The sequence below is a fragment of the Orussus abietinus genome, unplaced genomic scaffold (assembly GCF_000612105.2).
Source record: "Orussus abietinus isolate OABI.00-Male unplaced genomic scaffold, Oabi_2.0 scaffold11, whole genome shotgun sequence".
NCBI lineage: Eukaryota > Metazoa > Arthropoda > Insecta > Hymenoptera > Orussidae > Orussus > Orussus abietinus.
In genome coordinates, this window is record NW_019396016.1 from 368804 (window position 1) to 379622 (window position 10819).

A 10819-nucleotide genomic window follows, 5' to 3' on the forward strand; every position below is an offset into this window, starting at 1 on the left:
AGGATTTGCGCCCCTCGTATTCTTCTCGCTTCCTAGCAAAGCTCGCTTCCAGATTCGCTGGGGTTGACGTCGTGAACCTTCGGGAACGGAACTTCGAACGAAATCCAGTGGGGTCGAGATTTCGAATCGTCATTTTCAATTCCACCCATCACCCACTCGAAAATGTAAAAATTCGAAAATGCGAAAATCGGAAAATGTGAAAATGTGAAAATGTGAAAATGTGAAAATGTGAAAATGTGAAAATGTGAAAATGTGAAAATGTGAAAACGTGAAAGTGTAAAAGTGGAAATTCGAAAATACGAAATTCGAAAGTTTTGCATAAAGTTCGCTAGCCCAAATTACGGAGACCGTACAAGTTGATCTATCGTCGCGTAAATCGCGAAATAAATAAAAAAGGAATACAGAAAAAGAAAGAAACAATTTTTCTCCAGCATACGGCACCGGTACTCCTCTGGAGCGGGACGTGACCGCGACGGAGGTTAGATCAAAGTGACGACATGATTTCCGGAAAAATTGCAGAGGGACGTTCAGCCCTTACTTGGGCTCTTTTGCGCACGTACGCCTCCGGCCGGCCAGGGTGCGCAACGCGATACTTTTGCATGCAGGGTGCGTCGCGTTCTGGGTGAGTTATTCTTTCGGTTCGTTGTCTCACCATTGTGTTACGTAGACGTAGACGATGCCACAGCCACTCTCCACCGCGCTGAATGCTAAGCGGACGCGAATCGAGTGGCGTTGAAGCGCAATGCGAACTTATTCCCGGGGCACGAGAGGGCGAAGCTCGGAGGCATCCTCCAAGCCCGGAAATAAAAGAGGGGAAAAAAAAATCGAGGGAGGAACGATTTATGACAATTGTATTCCGCCGTTGGCCGAGCCAGACGGCGGGTAAGTCGGCGAGGAGCCACCGCTGCGGTTTTCGTATTAAGGAATCGAGGATAAAGGAGAAACACGGGGAGGAAAGGAGGGAAGCGAATGGAATCATATTTGCGGAAGCTCCCGAAAGTCCCCGTCGCCTCGGCATGCGATATCTCGCAAGGAGTTTAAATTCGAACGCGCCAAACGGTCGAACGACCAAGGAAGCCGAATCGGGATGGATGCGCGCCATTAAGACCTAGATAAATCTGGATTCGTTTTGTTCCTGAGTCTGGGGCCGGGGGAGGAAATTTACAAGGCAATAAGGGCGCCTCGGTTCCTAATGCGAATGCACGGGGGAGATGGCCGGAGTTTCGGCACGGAAGGGGGCGAGCGTCCTTTGGCCGCCATTTTGGTTGCGCTCGCTCGGCGTCATCTCTTCGCCGTGATTTAGCGCACCGCGAGGCCCGCCGATTTACACAAAGCACCCGGTAATTAATAACATCCTCCCGAGAGAAATGGCAAGCCACTTCCCCTAACATATTTTTCTTTCCGCCCTCGTCTCTTGCGGGACCATTTATCGCGGTAGGTATCTTTAATGTGTCCGCCCCGTGAAAAATGAACGGAATCGAGGCGGTTGAGTCGGGATGAAGCGCGATGATCCGTCTCGGGATCCTCCGAGATCTTCATTCTCTTTGACGCACTTGTTAGCGGGCTCGTGATTCATGATTTCCGCGAGTGCCCTGTTCCGGAATGGCGGTTTCATTCCCGCCAGAGACGACGGGACGCACCTTCCGGTCGGTCATTCGATCATCCGATCGCTCCGCGGAATAATGTACCTTCGCTCGCGAGACGCCATAAATTCCCTCGGCCAATTACGAATCGACAGGCACGCATCTCTTTCGGAAATGAAGACGCATCGGCTCCGCGTTTCGCATCCGTCCGAGGGATGAAGAGGGCCGGCTGATAAATGGCGGAATAATTCGTCTTCCGGCCTCGCGCCGAGATTGAAAAGACGTGTTCCGGGGGGTTTGGAAAAAAAAAAAGAAAACCTGCGTGCGGGAATTCGTTTCCACGCGACGTTTCCACGGATGAAAATTTCTGTCAAGGGGCGTCGGGGCCGATTTTTTCCAGCCGACGTTCACGGGTGGCGACGCCGACTTTTTCTCGCGGTTCAGGGGAGTTCGACGCGAGCTGCTCCTCGCGAAACGATCGGCCTCCCCCCCGGTTATGAATATTAAGGGGGCGGAAATATGGGCGTCCCTTGGCCGGAAAGTTGGCCCACTTTAATTTTCCGCTAGCTGCTCCGAGAAGGAGCGCCGCCACGTTAACCTTAAGGTGGAGTCTCGAGAGAGATGGTATCTGGTCGATGGGCGTCGGGCGGACGTTTGACTTTCTTATCCGGAAAAGGATCACCCACCCCTCCTGGCCGTCCACATTTTCACCTTATAAAGCGATTTCCCGGCATTCGCGACCTTCCTTCCAGACTCCTACCGCGGCGAGTCGCGTCCTTCGAGCTCGGTATCGATTCCTTCGGGAGGGATGCGTCCATTGTCGGGCACGCCGAACGGGAGAAGGAACCATGAAATTACGAGGACGTAATTTCCTTAGGCGCCGTCGAGGGAGACCCAGCTTGGGGAAAAGAAAATAAACGGTTATTTTAGCAGGGCCACGGTGGATGATAGATAGCGGCGAGCAACCCGGTAAGTAATTCGGCCCCAACTTTCGGGGAAGTGGGCGAACTTGCCGGCCAATTTTCAAAGGATCAAGCCGAAAGTATTCGAATATGGGGACCGATCCGAGGCAGGATCTGACGAAGCACCGGCGGCCATTGTCGGTACCCCGGCATTAATCTTGCGAATTAATTTCGCCCTCTTCGGTCGCGTCTTCGAACATTGTTTCGTACAAGTCCCTCGATACGGACCATTGTCCTCTACACCACTCGCCGGAACAATACCTGGGTCCAATAATTCCTAAATTATCGTCATGCCTCCGAATTTCAAGCCTGGGGAGGACTTTCAATTATATCCCAGGCTCTTCTAATCTGCACTGAGCGAAACAATTACTTTGTAGATGAGATGAATTACTTGCGACCACCCCGAGGAAAAAAAAATCCATCGAATCAAAGAAATATTTTATGAATCCGAAGAATAATTATTTCACTCGAATGAACTCAATTGATTGTCATAATTCTGAAGAAATGTCGCATTCAATTTATCCGATATATTTGCAAGTATTTCTATTGTCGGTGCAATTGTTCCTTCGGTAAGAGCAAACCTTTATTAGAAATGCTGTTCTTTGCTTTAACTGATTTTGTGGTTGCAACGAATGGAGTATCTGTTCGATGCAAGAATTTTTTTCTTTTTTTTTTCTAGAAAGTGATTTTTTTTCTCTCAGCGTGCCGGAACGGTTTCTTCGTGGTCTGATGTTCTCGGCGGGAAATGGGTTCCTCGTTCGGCCATCGTTCTTCCTCGGTGTGCGGATCTTGGGAAATCCATTACGGACCGCACGCGAATCGTAAATGATTTAATTCCGAAGATCCTTTTCTCGATACTTGCTCTTTCTCTCCCTAGGACTCCCCGCAGCGATATGACGACAACCAGGAGGCAGTCCGCCCGCGGTTATACACTCCGACTTGGACGGGGTAATCCGATTTGCTGGCTGATTCGATTTTCAATTTTCTCTTGCTCCCTAACCTCCGAAAAGCTACGCATTTTCTCCTCCCGTTCCCGCGGGAAAAGTTCCCCAGGAGGATCCTTCGTCCCCGAATCTGGAATTAAGGAAAGTAAGGTCGCACCAGGATTCGCACTTATCGTTGCTTATTGTTGGATCACTTGCGGAAATTGTCGCAAGAATACGTTTTACAGGAAGGAAGACCGCGAGAGTCGGGACCTCCTTCTGCAAGGAACTCCTTAGATCAATTGGGAATTTAATGATCTTGCTCCTTAATGTTCCGCTAAACGGAAAGTATAAATAGGAAATAACGCGATACTTTGTACCTGCAACTCGGTTCTCTCTTTGTACGCCGTCCGGTAAAAAGCGGGGAATCCTATTAAGTTTTGGCCCTCCTTTTCTGAAATCCTCCGGCGGAGCTTTGATGCTTCCTGCACGAGGACGACGGCGAAGGATATTTACGAGTTCGCCGACGAGGAAGAGAGAAGCTTGTCCTCGGGATGGAGTATTTCAATCCCGGTATAACCTAGTTACGGATTCTATTAGAAGCGCGCTGTGACCATTACCGCCTTGGGAATTGCTTACCTCCAGTACGTTTTCGAGCCCTTCCCCTTTATATATTAATTCTACGTACTCGTATACGGCAAGGAATCCCCTATATAACCTCACTTTTCCTCCCAGGCGCAAATTGGTCGACCTCTTCTGGCTATAAAGCAACCGAACTCCCCATAACTTAAATTTCTGTAATCCGGCCTTGAATACGTCTCAATTGATTCATTTGCACGTACGATTTCTTATTATTTATTCGTAAAAAAATTGGCATTGCAACTATGACTTCTTTGCTCACGTCTTCATGTGTACCAAAAAGTCAAAATATTCAATATTCATATTAATTTTCTTAAAACTGGATGGGCCGAATAATTCGAAAATTTCACACGTGAAGGTCCTAATGAAGATTTTGAAACTCGCGAAATTTCATTTTAAACAAATGTATAAAAGAACAAGAAAAAAATTTTTTTTTTAATGAATGAGACTTCGTGAGTTTCAAGGTCTTCATTAGGACTTCTGTAATCACGAGGTGAAGTTCCAAATTATTTGATACACCCAGTTCGGAGAAAATTATCATAAACGAAACCTCTTGATCTCACTTTCACATCGCCTTAACCTTGTGGTCAGTCGCAATAATCATCGTATTTATGTAAATATCACGAGCAGTCTTAATTAACAATTCGTAACGAATTCGTTTACATTCGAAGTGTTTGGATTAACGACGTTGGTGGGGATTCGATTATCATTGTTCGTATTTTTCGAGCAGGCGAACGCGCGGCGTACCTTCTTCTGCGGCAAAATGGCGAGAGCCATAAGTATGGGTTGCGTAATTCTGAACAATTTCAAAATCCAAAGATCTTCGAAAATGGCCCCTAGGGCCCCGGTGAGCCAGGGGGCATCCATAAGCAGATACAGCCTGAGGAACACGAAGTACTTCTTCGTGGCCTTCTCGGTTCTGTTCTCTAAAGCCAAGGCCGCCGACCTCTTCATCCGAATCACCTTGTAGGTCGTGTACATGAAAAGGGCATTATTGGCGATGAAGGTGATAACCGGGAAGGTGATGACATACACGATGACGGCGACATTGGCCCCGTCGTCAAACCTGACAAAATTGGGCCTGACAAGAGATTCCGTTGGCAATAGTGGAGAGAGTTCAAGAAGACAAGCGATGCTGGTGGGCACAATTGCGGTGCCCCATGCCCAGGCAGAATAGACCCTGAATTTCCGTTTTTCTTCCAGATCTTTGTTCCCAGCATGCACCCACCTGAGCCTGGTGATGACCAGGGTCATGTCGAAGCAAAGGACGGAGATCCAGACCACGGAGGAGATGGTCAGGAACATCAGCGACAGTCCAGCGAGGACATAGTATGCGGTACCAACCGACATGTGACAGAGCACAAAATACCCCATGACGCTCAAAATCGCCACCGTCAACAGTTGACACACGTTGAAGCACAGCACAGCCTTGTCGTAGGCTCTATTCCGGAGGTCAGGGACGAAAACAAAAAGCACGATGACCAGGAAGTAGGGGACCGCGTAGATGAGGTTGGCGAACACCACTATGGTGGCTCCCCAGAATTTCAGAGGCGTCAGCAAACCGTCGCACTGCTCGTCGATTGCGTTCTTTGAGATCTCTCTGCAGACTCCAGTGACGAGGCTTCCGTTTGCGTTGACATCTTGACAGATGACATCGTTCGTCGAGTCGGGTCCGCTGTCGATCGCCGCGGGTGGTCCCACCTCGGCATCTAGAAAGTAGAGTGTCGTTCCCAGAGTCCAGCTTGACACCGCGACAAGTAGAGTATCGATCCTTAAGAAATGTCAAAAGAGGCTGGTCCCACGTCCCAAATGGACGACAGGGAGTGAGATCCTCCTCGGCTTGAAGATTACAGGCCCGATCTGCAGGATCGGAGCCAAGTGGTATGTAATTTCCGAGATAACTGGGAATAAACGCGATCGTTAAGTCCGGGGGATTGAATCAACCTGTCTCTTGACACCGAGGTTCCGCGTCCCGGACACGCTATGTCGCGCATCATACATACTTTTGTGACAAGTCAGGTGCATCGAGCTGGTCTCGTTGGGCAAGATGCGCACTTCGGATCCAGGCGTTCCGTTAACCGGCCGCGAGCAATTAAACTCCTCGTCGAGAACGTATCCATCTTCGCAGCACTTTATAAATAGGTAAGATGAGTCGGCGTCGCGCGCGGAAAATAAAAGAGCGACGATCGCGGCGATTCTGAACATTCCAACAGGTTGTCGCGGCGCGACGCCGAAGGTGGCGGGCGGGAAGCGCTCGACCGCTTCTGCGGTGGACTCGAGAATGATTCCAAGGCATGGCGATGTCCTGGGGATCCCAACCTCGACCGGGCTTCCTCTAGATCTGAGTCACCGGTGGAAACCACGATCGGAGACTCTCGGACCGCCTAGGGGATTTTCCTCGCCGCACCTCCCGACACCTTTCGCTTTCTGGGGAATCACCGCGACTGGTGGGGACCAGGAAAGAGGAAGAGCCCGTTTATTTACCAACTGGACTCTTCTCATTCGAAAACAGAGATTACAGAAGTGCAGGAAAGATTCCTATACTACGTGCAGTCTTGATGCACGAAATTTAAGGTTATATGAAATTATCATTCCACGTATATATAAACATCAAAATGTTTATAAAAAATTTCTCCAACCTAGGTGCATTGAATAATTTGACGCATTAACACGTGATTACGGAGGTCCTAATGAAGATCTGGAAACTTAGAAAATTTCATTTTTTTCAAGAAAAATTAATTTTTTTCACTCTTGTCCGGGGTAAGTGAACAATTTCTTCCTGCCAACCAGGAGCGAAGAAAATTCCTAGGGAAATCAAAGTCCCGGAAATGTGGTGGGAAAATATGGAGGGGTGATGGAATTAGGAGAGAAACCGGGAAAGTTGTCGCCGCTAATCGTGAGAATCTTAAGGCTACTTCCCTGAGGCGATAGACTCGAACCGTGATGAGAAATTCGGGGATTTGGAAATGTTCCATGTGGAATCTAACCGAAACCTGCAATTTCGATGAAGAGATCAATCGAGTCGATTGACGAGCCCGTTGAAATTTCTCGCGGTGACGTATCGCGTTTATTCCTCGCAAAGTGCACTTTTCGACGGCTCCGGAAGAAGCCGAGAGCATCTCGCCATTGACGGATCTCGAAGACGCCTTCAACTGCTTCTACGAGTGCTACTTATCGCGGAGTTAACGGACGGATTCTCCTTTGTGCAGCTCCACGGCGTTTCTCGACACGCAAGACTGTTCGTTTGTGTCGACTTCTATCGCTTCCTGCGGATTGACGTGACACATCGCGAGTTCGCGGTTTCGCGGTATCCGCGGCGCACAATTGTCACGTCTCGTTAGGAGGAAAATCTGCCGATGGATGGATATTTTTTTTTTTCCATCGAGAGAAGACGTCTAAACTCGGCACTTTTAAAGTTAGATAATCCTTGGACGTGGATGGCTAGAATCTGGAATTAATTGACGATATCAAAAATTTGAAGCATTCGGTTATCAAGGAGACGCGCGTGAGGAGTGTAGCATGTGGAGGCGGGCAAGGACAGTCCTGGTCAGAGTACACTTCCGTCTCATAAGCTTCCTATATAACGAGGCTCGATGGTTGTGATTACCCAGCATGTGCCTTATTACAAAATTCCGCATAATGCCGGGTAATAGGTCGCAAAAGTAGAGGAAAGATGAAGCGTCGTTTCCGCGAGTTCCCCGAGAGAATCGACGCTGATTCTCACAAGTCCTCAGTGTCGTTCGGTTCACCGGCCAGGATGGATCTAGATGGGTCTTTTCCCTTGGTGCTGATTCTCCTGCCCGTTGCGCAAGGACTTTGGCAGATGGAGGTCCTGGAAAAGTGTTGCCTTCTGGGAGACGTGCTCAACGACGCCCTGGATTGCGTGCCGGCGAACCTCTCCAGGAACTTTTCGAACGCGACGAGATCACGGGAGATCGAAGATCCTCCCAGGAAAGGCGCCTTCGAGTGTCCGAAGGACACCAAGCCGATGGTGACGGATCACATGGAGGTGCAGAGCTACTTCATCGATCATCCTGCTGGGAATTATTGCATAGGGACCATCGGAAACGGAGCAAAGGTGCTGGTGACGTGTGGACTCCCGAGTGGCGATGGGTCCCCATCAGCGTTCTACGACCTGGACATGGTGGTCTTCTGGGGGGCGCAGACCTACATGTCCACCAACATTGCTCACGTGGTTTTCTGCATCGTCGTGGTCGTCATCTACGTTTCGATCCCCCAACTGGGGAGGACTCTACATGACCGAGCTATCCTGCGCCACAACGTCGCCCTGTTGATGTTGGGCAGCATCCTGACCCTTCTGGGGTACTTTGATTTGTGTGGCTGTCCTCCAACCGACACCATCACCACCCTGCTCTGGCTGCTCTTGCAATTCTTCACCCTCGCCACCGTCTTCTGGCTGAACGTCATCTGCTTCGACATGACCCTGGCCATCACCAGCTTCAGACGAGTGCCAGCCACTTCGGAAAGGGACGACCGTGCGGAGAATCGGAAGCTGCTGATTTACGACGCCTTCGCCTGGGGTGGGGCATTGCTGCCGACCACCATCGCCGCCGTTTTCGAATATTGGCCAAACGTGCCCAAGGATTTTCCGCTGAAGCCGAATTACATCGACTACCGGAAAGGCCCCAACGTTATGGTCAACCTCTACTTCTTCGGGATTCCCATGCTGACGCTGCTCTGCAACAACGTCCTCTTTGTCTTCACGACCTGCAAGATAGTCTGGATCCAGCGCACGACGGAAATCGCTACCCAGAATCAGACCAGCGCGCTCAGGACGAATTACTTTCTGTTCCTCAGGCTGTACCTTCTGATGGGCGCGCCCTGGTTCTTCGGATCTTTGCTGGCTTGTTTGAATAAGCTGATCGTTCTTAAGATATGCCGGCTGATACAGCCCATTCTCTGGCTGCTGATGCTCGCTACGGACAGGAGGCTGCGACACGACATCGCGAAAAAGTGCAAGTCGTTGATGGTTGCTGATCACCAGAAGTCGGCGCCCATAGGGAGGTAGCTGGAGGCGATTGCGAAGATCCTTCGGGACTTTGGTCAACATTCGAGGTCCTTTAATGGGACTTCCATTGGAAGACTGTACCTCTTGATGGGGAGCCTTCTGCTCGTCTGGCTTCGCGTTTCATCTCGGTGCTTCGAACTCTTCAGGACTATCTGGCTCGAGGAACGCTACAAGGTGCAATCTATCATAGGAAATCCTGCCGGCAATTAAATAACCATCACGCGTTCCCTTACTGGACGTGTACCTTCCGATGGACGCATTACGTACTTCCGCTCCTGGACTGGCCGATGATCATCCAGAAGTGCAAGCTGATGCACTCGTGCTCGCGGCGAACCAGAAGCTCGGGATAAAACACAACTTCCTCATAATTGCCTATCAATGCAGGAATTCCATTAATCGCGTCGGGTGAAACCGTCGGCAGGGAACTTTTTCACGTCCGGTTGAGCGATGTGTAGAATGTGCTCGTAACGAGTACCTGGTGCTCTTTGATGTCGGTGCTAGGTCGAAAGTTTCGAGGTGCTCCATAACGCGGTGTCGGCAGTGAAAAGGGCGGAACGGACATGACGCGGTTTCCGGAAAGAATTAACGGCTGAATCGATTATCGTTACTCGAAAGAATCCGATTTATCGGCTCCCAATCGAGGCCGATTTATCTCTCGACGTAGAGCTAGATTACCCATCGCGGGAACGCGTATCTCCAGGCGCTTCATGGACGCAATTTCGTTAGAGACAATGGATGGCTCGCCTTCCTGGCGGGAAGCACAGACTCTGCTGCGGAAATTATGTAAGATGAGCATAATTGTGAAAGAGTTTGCGGTGCATAAGTGTGTTGCAGCGGTGGCCAACCGTGCCGGACCGATACAAGGTTCCTCCTCGGGTTTAACGATCGCAAGGATGAGAATTTACGACGACACTGCTGGACCCCATTGGGGATTTATTAAGGAACTCGATAATAAAGTTTGCATAAGATTATACAAGGTTATTCCCAGAGACGCGAGGGGGGACGTGCAGGGAAAAGGAAGGTCTAGACCTGGCGATATTTCTCGAAGAAACAAACTGGGCCTCTACTAGGCCATTTTCCCTGGATGCGAGCGTTTATTAATCCATAAAGGGCGGCGTCTCTGGCAATTACTCGTCTCCCCTGTCGGGGGATGATCTAACTCCGTTACGGGTCCCTGATACGAGCACCCCGTTCCCGACGTTTCCTCCCCCAGGAGGCTTCCTCCCCGTAAAGTAGTCCTTGACAGGAGATGGCAGACCGTCTTCTCGGGAGGATAATAATTTCATGTCCCCAAAAAGGGCCGAGGCTGACTCGCCCTTCCGCCCCGAGAAAAAAATGTCAGTGAACCGTAGAAATATTTTTTCTAATTCCAGGGATAATTATTTCACTGAAATGAATTGTCATAATTCCGAGAAAATGTTGCATTCAATTCATTCGAGTTTATTTCAGTGAAATAATTATTCTTCAAATTCACAGGATGTTTCTTTGACACTGTTCAAGGAAATATCTCTTGCGTTCAATGACATTTTTTTCTCAGTGCAGGAAAGGACTCGGAACCCGGCGTCCTGTCCCAATCTCGTTACGTCCACGTCTCTCTTTTACACCCCGATTTTTAATAACGGTAATGCACCGCTAATGCGCTTTTTACCCGAGGAGGGCATTCGCGTTTTTCCGGGGCGAGTC

The 10819-nt window shown here is 49.7% G+C and overlaps 2 protein-coding genes across 2 annotated transcripts; one reads left to right on the top strand and one right to left on the bottom strand.

Moving 5' to 3' along the window:
• Positions 1-3637: 3637 nt before the first annotated feature.
• On the bottom strand, positions 3638-6365 carry LOC105704007 (G-protein coupled receptor Mth2). The gene is made up of 2 exons (XM_012432836.2): positions 6111-6365; positions 3638-5816 (listed from the first exon to the last, which is right to left on the bottom strand). Exons 1-2 carry the CDS (start codon positions 6310-6312, stop codon positions 4744-4746), a joined length of 1275 nt encoding a protein of 424 aa, XP_012288259.1. The 5' UTR covers positions 6313-6365; the 3' UTR covers positions 3638-4743.
• Positions 6366-7864: 1499 nt separating this feature from the next.
• Positions 7865-9136, top strand: LOC105703982 (probable G-protein coupled receptor Mth-like 1). Its single transcript, XM_012432808.1, has one exon. The coding sequence runs from the start codon at positions 7865-7867 to the stop codon at positions 9134-9136; it is 1272 nt and encodes a 423-aa protein (XP_012288231.1).
• Positions 9137-10819: the final 1683 nt, after the last annotated feature.